General features: G+C 40.7%; 1 protein-coding gene across 4 annotated transcripts in view; it reads left to right on the top strand.

Moving 5' to 3' along the window:
* Window positions 1-14,299, top strand: part of DYM (dymeclin) — a 206,112-nt gene that overhangs the window by 146,951 nt on the left and 44,862 nt on the right. For 2 of the 4 annotated variants that reach the window (XM_041461667.1, XM_041461665.1), the window contains one exon: window positions 3,059-3,112. The exons of the other annotated variants lie outside the window; for them this stretch is intronic. In XM_041461667.1, coding sequence (XP_041317601.1) covers window positions 3,059-3,112 — 54 coding nt within the window. The remainder of the gene's footprint in view (window positions 1-3,058; window positions 3,113-14,299) is intronic. 4 annotated transcript variants of the gene reach the window in all.

The raw sequence follows: 14,299 nt of genomic DNA, 5'->3' as shown, positions 1-14,299 counted from the left end.
TTCTCATTATTTTGGCAAGTAGGGATGAAAATTCATTTGATTTGAAAGAACATTTACTGTGACAATAGCACGTTATGATCATCTGGTTGAAAATCTTTCATTCTTCAGGTTTATGAGAAAGGAGAACAAATAAGTAAAAGAACTTCTGACATTAGCAGTGCAAACACCTGCTAAAGTAATTTCAAAACCCCTTGTTTTGTTTGTTAGAAACATTTGAAGTAAACCAAACATGAACATCATAATTTTTTACTTTTTCTTCTTTAGTAGTTCTAGAGCTTTAGGACATTGTCATTATTTTGCAGTAAAGGATATAAATTATGACATTTGTTCAAATTCTGTACTCAAAACCCATGTTTTTTGAGAAGACTGCTTAAATGAGTGTCCTTGAAAGAGAAGATGATTAAACTTAAAGAAGATTAAAGAAGTTGTAAAAGCTTGTCTTATAAAAGAATGAGATCTTGGGGTTCCTTTCCACCTCCATAAGTTAAACAGGAGAACATTGTGTGCTGATTTTTCTCTTGCACAGCTAATTGGGTTGCTTTTGAGAGAGCTGGAAGCCTGGGAACGCTGCTATTTTAGAAGGGTCTTAGATGTAGCTGTAGATAGAAAATGTGATACATTATTAAGACAAAGCCCTCGTAAGCCTCTCTATAAAACTGTTTATTACTGCCATGTAAACCAACATTTGTTTTATTCACACTAATGGCAAGTATTGAAGTGTTTGGATGGAAAAAGGAGCAGTACTGATCCCCAAAGCACCCTTCTTTGCTGATTTGGTCATTAGATGCTTTTCCTGCTGCCTCTTTCACATGAGTGGGTTGTTCAGGGTTTCTCAGAAACCAATTATTCACCTGGATGGTTCATCTTGGTCAGACGTGCACGGACAAACAGAACAACCTAATGCAGTAGCTCTCCAAAGAGTAGGATTTATTTTTATAACAGCAATCTATTTCAACAATGCATTAAAACAATTTTCTGGTGTTCCTAACGCACAGTTTTGATTGAAAAATGTAGTGCTTAAAAACCATAAGTATGTGACCATATGTTATAAACATCCCAGTAATTGTTTTTTTAAACATGCAGCCATATAAAGTAGAGGAAATGGATGAGGAAGAAAATATGTACCAAACCTTTTAGGCTGTTTGGTACTAAATATCTAATTGGAATTGGAATTTCTGTGCGCTGCTTTTTCTCTAGGAGATATTGGCGGAACATATTGTACCTTCCATTTCCAATTTGTCCTCTTCCTATTTTACAGGGACATTTACAGACTAACCAGTGAGATTTTTGTATGTTTTCAGTTGTTGTTTAAAATAAAAGCCATCCATTTCTATCAAAGGGTACTAAGAAGTTATTAAAAAAGTAAGCAAACATAGATCTTTAGACTCCTTCATTGCAGATATCTGTGATTTGGCACTGGGAAGACAAAGAAAATAATAGAAATTAGGGTGAATCGAGACCCAGTGATTTTGAGAAGCATGCACTAAGAGAAAGATGGTGTGCTTCACATTGGATAAAATAGTGGAAGAAGTTACTCACCTGTGGAGATGCTGCTCAAATCTGTCTGAACTGAAACATCCACACCTCAAATGCTGTGTCCAGTTCTGGGCCCCTCAGGACAGCAAGGACATGGAGCGTGTTCAGGGCAGGGAACGGGGCTGGGAAGGGGCTGGAGCCCCAGGAGAGGCTGAGGGAGCTGGGAAGGGGCTGAGCCTGGAGAAAAGGAGGCTCAGGGGGGACCTTGTGGCTCTGCACAGCTCCTGACAGGAGGGGACAGCCGGGGGGGTCGGGCTGTGCTCCCAGGGAACAGGGACAGGAGGAGAGGGAACGGCCTCAGGTGAAGTTGAGGGTGGATATTGGGAAAATTCCTTCATGGAAAGAGTTGTCCAGCCCTGGCACAGCTGCCCAGGGCAGTGGTGGAGTCCCCATTCTTGGAGAGATTTAAAAGCCGTGTGGATGTGGCACTTGGGGACAGGGGTCGATGGTGGACTTGGCAGTGCTGGGGGAATGGTTGGACTCCATCTTGGAGGGCTTCTCCAGCCTAAACAGTTCTATAATTCTATAAAATGTTGAAACAGGGCCATTTTCTAGCTCTGAAGAGTTACAAGTTGTGTCCATGTTACTGAAGGAAGTTAATATCATCAGTTTACAATTTATCTTCTTGGAGTGGTCTGGTGCTCCTGGAGCAGCATTTCACAGTGTCATGCTGAGGGCAATTCTCCCACTGGTGGCTGTTGTTAATATTACCTGTAATGTTACACAACTGCTGCTGATTGGCAGTGTGGGTGGCCAGGAGACTGAATGATGGAATGAAGGCAAGGAGAGTATTTTAAAGGGAGTGAGTCAACCATATTAAAAGACAGTCTTGGTATGAAGTGAATAAGAAAAAGGTTTGGGTAAGAAAAATTATTAATATAGACAAATAAAAAACCAAATGTGAATTTTGAAAAAGGGTAGGCTTCTCTCTGCTGTTCGTATGAACTATCAGATTATCAGCAAAATAAGCCACTTACTGAAAACTGATTTCCTCATCACCTGGCCTGAAAACAGCATTAAAGAAATGTAAAAGGGAGAATTTACATTTTGTTTATCACCATTGACAGGAGTGGATTCTTGTTCTCTGTGAAATACCTTCCTGAAAAACCTCTCAGAAAATTTAGAGAATGTGTTTAGAAAAAACAGAAATTTATAAGAGTCTGTGACTCATTTTTATTGAATTGTATAAAAACCCTAATGTTTTTCACAGGTGTAATTTAAAAGATAAACTTTTAATTCTCTTTCATGTAATCAGCTATTTCTCCTAATTTTCTCATTTCTTTGTTGATTAGGAACTAAGTGAGTTAATGGAATACATTGCATATTTCATATGCTAAGTCAGCTTTTATAAATAGGAATTCTTCCACAGAATTGGTTAATTATAGAAACAATAACCCAGAGTTTGGGCAAAAAGTCTGAGTTAGAGAACTAGGGGTATTCGGCCTGGGGAAGAGAAGGCTCTGGGGAGACAAGACTCTAATACATTGCCATTGTTTAATCCTCCTGTATTTGTTATCCCCAGCACTTTTGGGAGATGTCTGATTGCCTTCACTTCCCTGAAACAAAGTTGAGACACGTAAGATACCTTTTTTTTTTTTTTTTTTAATTCCCCATTTGCTCTTCAGATATGTTACTGGAATGTGGTGGAGCTCTTCCAGAGCTGCTCTTGTTCATATTCAGGCTGGATCCCAAGCTGGGTCCACTACTGAACAACATATTCTCCAAAGACACTGTGTTCCAATGCATTTTTGTGTTGCTATCAAGCTGGCACGGTGTGTACAGAGCCTGTTCCACTCCAGCATTTGTGTGTGTGTTAACCCAAATCCTTGACCTCAAAGATAATGTTGGCTAATAACAAAAAACAGCTGTCCTGTTCTAGAGAAAATAAGATGTATTGTAACATTGCAGGTTCAGTTTGCTTTATTCACTGCAATAGGACTCATTATCTGAAGTATATCTGTTCTCCCGAGATAAACTGAGGAGAAAATGGATGTTGCAGTTCCCAAAGGCAGGTCTTTCATCTACTCACCAGCAGATAATTTGTGGCACTCACAGAGAAATAAGATGCTTACTCAATGCAGCCGAAAAAAGTTATCTGAACAAATAATGACAAGTTTTCCCATTCCAACACTAATCTTCTAGATTTTGATAAATTGAGTCAATAGGAAGATCACGTTACATTCCCATGGGAAAAAGCTTTGTGGAATTTTTCTGATACATAAAATTATTTTTCTGCAATAAATTAGCCATCTTATAACGTGTGTTAAGTTAATTAAAGTTTGTTAGAAAAGTTAGTGTAAATTACAGCTAACCAGTTATAATCACAAAGAGAATTTTGGTGAGGAAGAGTTGAAGGACTCTGGGATGGATGTACAACATACCCAGGTGCTTCACTGGCTTTCAGCAGTAATCTCTCATCTTCTCCCTGTCTGTCACTGCTGAGCTTTATGAACCAGGCTACAGAAAATTAACTCAGGTCCCAAAACAGGCAAGACTTCATAAATATTTCAGAAAATTTTATTTAGTTTGATAATGCAGTTTTTACATATTTCCATCAAGAGCATTTTGCCACAAAATTTGAGAAAATACTATCTGTTGCTCAGAGTTCATTTTGAAACAAGTGCCTGTGTACACAGACTTCTACAATTATCTTCTGTGAGTTTTGGGTTTTCCACATCTCAGTTAAAGGTTTGGTTTTTTGGCATTCAGGCTGCAGCTGCTCTGTGCTTCCAGAACATTTAGCAGCACAGTGGTCAGCAACTTCTGTGTTTATCAGAACTGATGCAGTGTCTTTGTGACCAAATGTATTTCAAAAATAAGATGGAATGTAGTGAAAAGAGATTTAATCTAAAAGTTACCCCATTTATTTGGTTTGCTTGCTGTCAGCTCTCAGAAGACTATTTCTCTTCTCCTTACAATTTCTGTACAACAGCTCAAGAGAGCAGTTGTTGAAATTTGTTCGTGGAGTGTTTTCAGGCCCAGGTTAATAGAATAAATGATACTTTTACTGGCAGCGACTAGTTTTGAAGAATTGGTAGGGTAAGAGGAAAACAAAACCACTTTCTTTTATTTTCTAATCTTAGAACTTATCTCCTTTATACTGAAAACCACTTCAAAGCTCAATAATACGATTTTTCTGATAGATTTCACATTTCTTTGTTAAGCTATTCCCTTTAATTTTCAAAATATTTAACACCACTGAAAGAATGAATATAACATTGTGCTGAGTGGTGTCATAAAGAATTACTTCTTTAACCATGCTGTTATCTTTTAATGTATCATAAGAAATAAAAGCATTTTCCATGATTTCTCTTCAGCCCTGGTGTAAGATGATGGCTGTAAAGCAGCTTATTCCTGCTCGCAGGAGTTTGGGAATCTTGTGCCATAACCTTTTGTCAGCTGTCTGCTATCTGGGACCTGACATTTTGTATCATGCACTGCTGCTGTTTAGCACTGAACCATCATAAAAACTTTCCTGTGTGCACACTGTAACCTTCTGTATGAACAGCAACAGGTTAAATCAACCTTTTTTGTAATTACTGGTTTTAGACATGCCTAATATTGTCAAGAGGGGTTTTTTTTCTGTTTTGTGGTGCTTTTCCGTTGTTGTCTTACCCATCTCAGTGTCCCTTTGCAGGGATTTTTGGTATTTGAGCAGAGCAGGAGTTTTGCTCTGTGGAAGCAGGGACAGGTGTTGCCTTAGCAGTAATACCATTCCCTTGCCTCCTTGGCATTCCCTGAATTGTAATGATGGATATGTCTGCTCTGCGAACCCCTTCTGACTTTTTTATACCTCCCACAGAAATTTCAATAGCAATTTTCACCTCAAGGGCAGGAATACAGAATCTTTTGGCTGCTGGGTAGAGAGAAGCACTGACTTTTCCCATTGACATCCTGTGCGTCATCAGGACTGGAAAATCTTCTGCTTGGATAGTATGGAAATTATGGAAACTCTATTCAGTCTCTGTTTGTATTGAGGACTTGGATTACACAGTCTTGTGTGTGAAGTTTTTTCTCTTAGATAGGGTCAGAATTATTCAGATTGGTACTTTCAGTGGGAGAGAAGAGTTCCAAGGCATTGATGGTTTTGCTGCGTCATAGCAGAGATGCTGAACCACAGGATCTCATCAGTGAGGAACCTTACGAGAACTTAGGAATTCAGGTTCTGTGAAGTTGACAGCTTTAGTCAGGGATCAGTATATATTAATTTTGTTTTAATACCTTCTCAATTAAAATTACTTAGACACTGAAGGTGGATCTGCAAGACCATAGAATTGTAGGATCATTTGTTTGAAAAAGCCTCTTCAGTCTGGGTTGGAAAAGTCATTGAGTCCAGCCATTCCCCCAGCCTGCCAAAGCTACCACTGACCCCTGTCCCCAAGTGCCACATCCACACAGCTTTTAAATCCTGCTAGGGATGGGGACTCCACTCTGGACAGCTGTGCCCGGGCTGGACAGCCCTTTTTTTGAAAGAAATTTTCCCTACTATTGAACTTGAACTTCCAGCAGCACAGCCTGAGGCCGTTCCCTCTCCTCCTGTCCCTGTTCCCTGGGAGCACAGCCCGACCCCCCCGGCTGTCCCCTCCTGTCAGGAGCTGTGCAGAGCCACAAGGTCCCCCCTGAGCCTCCTTTTCTCCAGGCTCAGCCCCTTCCCAGCTCCCTCAGCCTCTCCTGGGGCTCCAGCCCTTTTCCCACTCTGTTCCCTGCCTTGGACATGCTCCAGCCCCTCCATGTCCCTGTTGTCCTGAGGGGCCCAGAGCTGACTCCAGTATTGGTGTAATCTGTAATTACTGAGTGAATTTCTTGAGTGACAGCAGGTAGTTCACAGGAAACATGCTAATAGTTGTATTTATACTTTTGCAGAGAGTGTCACGGTTGTTACTGCTAAGCATAATATCAAGGATGAAGAAAATATTTGATAATATAGTGAGGGTGGTAGGGTACTGGTGGATAAATTACTTCCTGCAACTGTAGTGTATTGTATGTAGTAAAGTTTGGGAGGTGTGAAGCTAAAACATGAAGAAAACAGTTTGGTTTTAACTTCTCATTGGTGGGGTTTTTTCTGGCCATTTGCAAGGTGTGATGTTTTGCCATCTTATTCTTCATGATAAAAATATGCATTTCTGTACTTCAGTTAACATCACACAGGATAAAAAAAAATAAGTGCCCATTCCAAAGAAGGATTAAAGTATGGTAAGGGTGCTTAAATCTGGAGTGAACTAAGAACTGAAACACAAAAATGAATGCCGGTATTAGCAACTGTGTCTTCCTAGTAAATTGTTAAATTTGCTCTTTTTTGGAGAGCCACTCACTTGTTTCAAAGAGGGTCATCAGAAATCATCTCTAAGATACACATTAAGGTCTACAGATTTCATTAGGTGCTATTTACATTGCTGTTAATAGTATTGTTAGGTTTAATGCGTAAATTGGAAACTTTGTCCAACATGAGACCTGCATTGCTCCTGATGGGATCCTACGAGGTGGAAAGGGACTTCTTACAAGAGAATGGAGTGACTGGACAAGGGGGAATGGCTTCCACTGGCAGAGGGCAGGGACAGATTTTGGGATCTTGGGCAGGAATTGCTGGCTGGCAGGGTGGGCAGGCCCTGGCACAGGGTGCCCAGAGCAGCTGTGGCTGCCCCTGGATCCCTGGCAGTGCCCAAGGCCAGGCTGGATGGGGCCTGGAGCAGCCTGGGGCAGGGGAAGGTGTCCCTGCCATGGCAGAGGGGGTGGAGCAGGGTGGTCTCTCTCCCTTCCAAACCAAACCATCCTGTGATGGTTATCATGTCGAGGTTTCAGTTCTTGCAGCACTTACTGCTGTGTAACTTCTCCAGACAGTTTTGCTGGTGACATTTTGCAGCTAAGCTGAATGTGTAGGGCTGGAATCAGAAACTTTTTCACTTGAGGAATGTCTTTAAAGTCCTCGAACTCTCTTCAAGGTAGATTGGTTCTGTTAATTAAAGCCTGTATCATGATGATCTGTTTTACCTTTGTATGGTGGAGTTGGGGTTGCATATGGGACTTGTTCTTTCTTGTTCTACCAGTCTTACTAAACAAAATCTTCCCATACCTCTAGGGAATACTGCTTAGTTTCATGGAGAAATGGAGAAATCTTCATTTCCTTTCAACAGCAAGAAAACCTCATTAGTATTTCAAGCATGGTATGACTAAATAAAAATTCACAGTTTTAATTTTCTTAGTAGGAATGTTGTCATCTTCTAGTAACAGTTACTTCCCAGGTTTTGTGGGATCTTAGACAGTGATTGGGTTCAGTATTACAAAATACTGTTTGCATTCTGTTGTCATTGTTGTGTATGGTTTGGGAATACTGTCTTGGAGTGTTTGAGTTTCCAGCTGGTGACTTACAGGTATTTTGGGCATTGTGGTGGATCCCCCTTATGCTGTATCTTCTTGGTGGGCTTAGATCAGCCTCTGAAGCTTGACTCTGGGTAGATGTCTTCCAGAGTAATTTGCCTTTTCTAAGCTAGTTCAGGTGAAAATCAGGTTATTTGATCTGATTCATGGGAGGCTTGGACCAACCTGGTCTAAGGTTTCTCTGCCAACAAACCTTCTAAACCAAACCATTTTGGGTTTCTGTGATTCTGGGAATTGCAAAATCCTCAGTAAACAGGTAAAAAGGACATAGGGCTATGAGAGTGAAGCATCCCCAATAATCAATAAAGCACTGAGGGAATGTGGGAAGTTTTATGGTAATTTTTGATTGATTCTGGAGTCTGCCTTTGAAGGAGGTGGAGGATAAGTTAAAATATTTCAAAGTGAAGTGGTTTAGGATTGGAATTCAAACACAGGAAGGGCATGGATGGAAGAAGAGATAAAAGTGAAGGGGTGAGCAGGAGATGAGCAGTGGATTAGCTGTAGGTCAACTGGATAACAAACACAGTATGCTGAAGTCATGTAAGAAGTACCAGTGGAGCACCTGCACCTTCCCTGGGCTATATTTGTATCCTCAGAAATGGCTCATTATTTCCTGGGCCAGTGAAAGTTGGGAAAGCAGGGTTTTGGAGCAGGAAAGCAGTTGGGCTTGCTGCCTTGGCAGGTGTCCTGTGGTGTGTTTTGCTTTGGAGCAGACTGCTCCTGGGCCTTTTCCTCTGGGACAGGACACACACTATGGCATTTCCTCCTTGTCATGGGCTGTGGTAGGTGTTGGCATTGGAATATGGGCTGGAAACGCCGTGTTCCTCATGGGAAGTGTGCTCCCACACAGGCTGGCTCGGCGTGGCTGAGAGCCTGCAGTCTCAGCTTGCCAGTTGCTTGGGAAGGAGAGGAGGAATGTCAGGATGGACAGTTTATTTAGCAAAGTGTCTGGCAACAAACTTTGCTCTGGTGTGACAGCTCTGCTTTCATTTCTAAGCAGTGATCAGAGATGGCAGGGTTAATTCTTGAGGTTATAATCACTATAGGCCCTGCATTTTTTCACGTAATACCTACTTCACCAAAAGTTGTCTGAGCTTGACGTAGAACAGCCAAAGAGTATTGCCAGTAAAAGAGATAAAGATAAGATTCTGGTCACCAAAGGCTTGGCTTTGAAGTTGCTTTGCTTACTGAGGGTAAGAACAGCTTTCTTGTGAGCTTCCTTCATTCCATTCTGTTCTTCCCCTCCTTTGGCAGAGCAAGTTTATTTTGTTGAAGGTTTTATTTTCTGCTGAAAGTGCAGGAAATTCAGACAGCTCTCTTGGAAGCTCCCCAAAGCTAATACAAACAAGATACATATGCTTCTTTTAAACTAACTAAAAATAAAGTAAATTATTTGAAAATATTTAACTATAGATATTCCACTATAAAGAGAAAGGGAAATTTATATCATTAATATTGTGGATGCTGATAAATTATGTTATCAAGGTGAAATTCCCTGTAGCATCTATTGTCTATTCCTCATAAAAGATTGAGGAGTACCACCCTGAAATCTGGAATAGCTGCATTACAGACAGAGGTGGTAACTACTGCATGTCCAAAAGCATAATTCATTGAAGTATTCTTTAGCATGTACGAAGCCAGATGAAAAAAAAAAAAAAACTGTAATGTAAATGAACTGAAACTGTCTGTTCAGCTATACTTTGTGTGGCTGCAGATTATGGATCTGGAACAGTTTACCAAATTTTTCCTGTCGGTTTTTCCCTGGTAAAAAAAAATCATAGAACTTGTCTGTTTGGGGTTAATTTGGCATTCTTAGTCCTTTTGATATCTGTTAATTGTGCAGGGTATGTATGTTGGGTTTTTTTCCCATTGCTGACAAAATTGCCTTTATAGTCATATCTGCGTCATGAAGGAAGTAGTTGTTTATGACTATAATTTTTTATAATTTATATTCACAAATTGTTGAATCTCACTGAAAATATTACAGATGAAGAGCTATAGTGAGTCATCATGGACAGGGGCTCAGCATGTAGAGCAGCCATAATTACAGTTGCCTGTGCAGCCTCCACCCTCACCTTTTCTCTATTCCTACATCCATATGAAGCCTTCAGCCTCAGCTGTGAAGATGATGGGTGGTCCCACAGTGTGGCTGCAGCAACACAGACATGGTGCAGCGCTCCCTGACATTCCAGGGCCTCCAGGGGCTCCAGGAGAGCTGCACAGGGACTGGGGACAAGGCCTGCAGGGACAGCACACAGGCAATGGCTGCCACTGCCACAGGGCAGGCACAGATTTTGGGATCTTGGGCAGGAATTGCTGGCTGGCAGGGTGGGCAGGCCCTGGCACAGGGTGCCCAGAGCAGCTGTGGCTGCCCCTGGATCCCTGGCAGTGCCCAAGGCCAGGCTGGATGGGGCTTGGAGCAACCTGGGACAGGGGAAGGTGTCCCTGCCATGGCAGGGGGTGGAACAGGATGGCTTTTAAGGTCCCTCCCAAGCCAAACCATCCTGGGATTTTCTGAGTTGCCAAGAGAGGCAAAGGGAGCAGATGTCCTTAAGTGGTCACTCAGAACTAGCAGGGAGAGTGGTGAGTCCGAGATGGTTTTCCTTCTGTGAATTGTGTAGTTCCTGGGAAGGAAACTATTACATCATGTCCAGCTGTTTCAAGTAGCTGCTTCACAGCTTTTGCACGCTGTGTGCACTCCTGGCTCCACTGAAGAGGGACCAGCAGTGTTGGTCAGAATGAGCTAAAGCCACCAAGCTTTGATACAAAGCAACTTGCACTTTTGAAAATTCAAATGCCAAAGCATTTTATTACTGGCAACAAGTTTCCACTCACTAAAAGCCATTCATTGTCATAAGCAGTTAAGTTCAGAATTGTGTTCGGACATGTTTTTTTTTGTCAGCCTGCATTTCCATCAAGTATTTCTTTTGCAATTACATGTGACATTTCCAGTTTATTTTGTCAGGTTTCTTTGAATTAAGACTTCAGCACTGTGTGTTGTCCTGTTGTTTTCTTTTACCCTATTTACACTGTGCAGTTGTAGCGTACTCCCTTACCAATCCCTGCTCAGGTTTTGGTTTTTTTAGGCAGATAAGCTTCTTCCTGCTTATCGTGCTAACTATGTAATTAGCAGTCATTTAGCTGAAAGTATAATTTGGCTGGAAAATTGCTGTGATGTGAATGCACAGTGAGAAATGTGGCTTTTTTTAGTACACACAAGTGACCTGGGTGTCTGTACCCGTTGTCATATGGTGCATAACACCATTCACATGGATCTTGCCACAAAGGAAAAATTGCTCTGTTAGATCTCCAATTTTTAAAAAAGTTAGAAAGTAGACCTCTTTAAGTTTACAATTATTCATTGCTTTGGATTGGGATTTGCTATATATCCAGACAAAAAGGGAGGAAAACCAAATCATTGCATTTAAGTGAATTTCAGCTTGCTGTAAAGAAATATATAATCATATCTGTAATACATAGTCTGAAGTTTGTAATTGTCATGTGGCCATGATGCAAGAGTTAAGTTTGTTCACTAATCCTTCTAAGAATCATGGAATAGAGTCCCTGAATGGTTTGGGTTGGAAGGGACCTTAGAGCTGATCCTGTTCCATCCCTGCCATGGGCAGGAATGCCTTCCACTATCCCAGGGTCAACCTGGCCTTGGACGCTTCCATGGATGGAACAACCACAGCAGTTCTGGGCATCCTGTGCCAACTGTGACTGAGTGTGCTGCATATCTTCTTCCTGGGTTAATGATCAAAAATGCAAAATGTCATTAAGAAATCTGTCACCATCCATGCTGTGCAATACCCTGGGTACCATTCTGAAAAAGGGCAGTGCTTGACTTCCGGTCAAAAAAAATGGGCTAATCAAGGAGCTAATTTCATCATGGAAGAGAAACTCATGTCCACCCGTGCTTGCTGATGCCGTTTCATAGCATCACAAGTCACCAAAATTCTGATCTTTCAACCAGCTATTATTTTCTATATAAACTAACTTTGGAGGAAAGAAAACAGAAAGCTGAATAATTTTGCCTCTGTTTATATTCGACAGTACAAACCACGAGGGATGGTTATGCAACACTAAGCTGAATTACACAAGACATGCCTCCCTTTATCTCCTCAGAACTGGTAACATTCAGAGGGTGGAGGTTTGCATTCATTCATGATAGAACTTTTAAAATCAGTGTTTTATGGTTGCAATAATTAAAATAAATTAAATGTCATGTCAAAGGATGAGCATTTAGAATGTTCTGTTGTGGGAACCAGGAGATGGGGCACCATAAATTAAACAGGTGTTTGGTGACACTGAGCTTTTGCATCCTCTGCTGACAGTGATTTTTTTTTTTTTTTTTTTTTTTTTTTTTTTTTTTGATGGGTAAATATGTCTGTAAGGAACTAACTGTGAGCAAATTCCTGGGGTTTCATGGTTAGGCTGCTTGACTTCTCTTGATATTTAAAAGCCATATACTTTTCAAGTCGTTTTACACATCAGGATGTAAGTGTTGAATTCTGTGGAAGTGTTTGCCCAGGAGGATACCATGCTAATTATTAATTATATTGCAGTAAAGAAAGCAGCAATATTCCAGGATGGTCAGATCCAGGAACATCCAGCTCTGCCCATCGTTTGCCTTGGCTTTGAACTTTTGTGTGTTCCTTGATAGTGTTTATCAGACTGAAATTGTTTTTCCCCAGATAATGTTCTCATTCATCATGTTTTCCCCTGCATCCTCTCAGCTTATTTCCATTCTCTTTTTTCTGGCATGATTAGTTGTTTTTTACTTTTAACAAAAGACTACCCAGTCATGTACCTGGCTGTCTTTTAGCTGTCACTTGCTGGTTTATCCCTTGTGCATCTAGAACATGACTAAACATCTGTCTTTTTTGCCTTAAAAGTTAGAATCTTTGCAGAAAAGCACCACATTTCACTTCTTTCCTGAGAAGGAACATGAAGTGACTGACTACCTAGAGCTACCCACAGTAATGTGAGGGCTGTGCCTACATTCCCATCCCCTTTGCAGGCATGATTTTAGTCTCACAGTGTTGTTACTGAGCTTTTAGCTTCCACTTTTCTTTTTTTGGTTTATTCCCATAGAAATAATTATAACCATATTTTGATGTTTAGAATTATTTCTATGGGAATAAACAAAAAAAAAAAAATAGGTGTGGGAGGACTGGTACACATCGGTGTTGACAGAGGCATTATCTAAGCCCTGTTTTGTAAAGGAATATTGTAGTACTTTTAAATGTGAGTGCCACACTGAGTTTGCCAATTGTAAGCAAAAGGAAACTTTTAACTCCTCTCCTTTAAATATACTGTTCAATAGATTGAAGCACGTCTACCTTTCACAAATCAATATTTGACTTTTATTTTCATATAACAGCTAATCCAGTAGAAAAAAAAATGGTCTTACAAGGCTGCTGAGGATGATGTGTTAGTCCTTGTCTTGGCCACACACATTCAGCATTTCAGCTGTGTTCAGCTGCTCTGAAAGCAATACACAAGGTGATAAACTGCAACAACAAAATGTTGCTTTATTTATACCTGTCTTGATACCATGTATGGATGCAGAGCGTCTGTAGCCTGATACTGATGATACAGAGCAACAAAACCACATGGCATTTTATTAGCATTTCTCCGCTGTCTTATCCAAATGCTGTCCTTGGATATATGCTTGTTTTTTCCTTTGTTTTGAAAACTTTTAAACCCTTAGGAATGATTAAATCTCTAATTATAGGAGCAGACAGTTCTCCTGATAATGTATGTGCAATACAGAGATTCAGTGCCACTTCTCTATCTTCTGTGGAGATAGTTTTTCTAACAAATTCTTTTTTGTGTAGTCAGTTGTGAGTAAAAAATCTTCAGTATTTCTCCTATTTTTCTTCATGGAGGGGGTTCCAGATTTTGCACCTGCAATGTGGTAGCTGAAATACAGATGGTTGATTCTGTCCATCAGCTCTTAAAAATGTTAAATTTAATTACTGTGCAATAACCTCTGAACCTTTTCATTGTTTGAAGCTGATCACTAGCAGAATCTGCAGCCTATTGGAAGATGGTTAGCAATGCTTTCTGTTTCAATTCGCTGTGTGCCTGGGGTTTAGGCTGAACACCTTTTATTAAAAAGACATTTAGTTTTTGAAAAGTAGTTGTGCAGTTTGTTACCTTTCTGGTAACTGGATAGATCTCACTTGACTCAGAATCATAATATTTCTGTAAAAGTCATCTAGTCTGTATTTTTGGATAGTGTCTTGGTCACCAGCCCACCCTGCTGCACTGGGGGCAGAAGTATGCCAGTGCTCAGAGCTTTTAAAAATACACCATAAGACAGCATATTCTGCAGTAAATCTGAGTTGATAGGCAAGCACCATTCCCCAGGTGAGTTAGGTCT

This window comes from Pyrgilauda ruficollis, unplaced genomic scaffold (assembly GCF_017590135.1).
Source record: "Pyrgilauda ruficollis isolate IOZ18807 unplaced genomic scaffold, ASM1759013v1 scaffold150, whole genome shotgun sequence".
NCBI lineage: Eukaryota > Metazoa > Chordata > Aves > Passeriformes > Passeridae > Pyrgilauda > Pyrgilauda ruficollis.
This window is presented reverse-complemented; position numbering and strand designations above follow the sequence as displayed.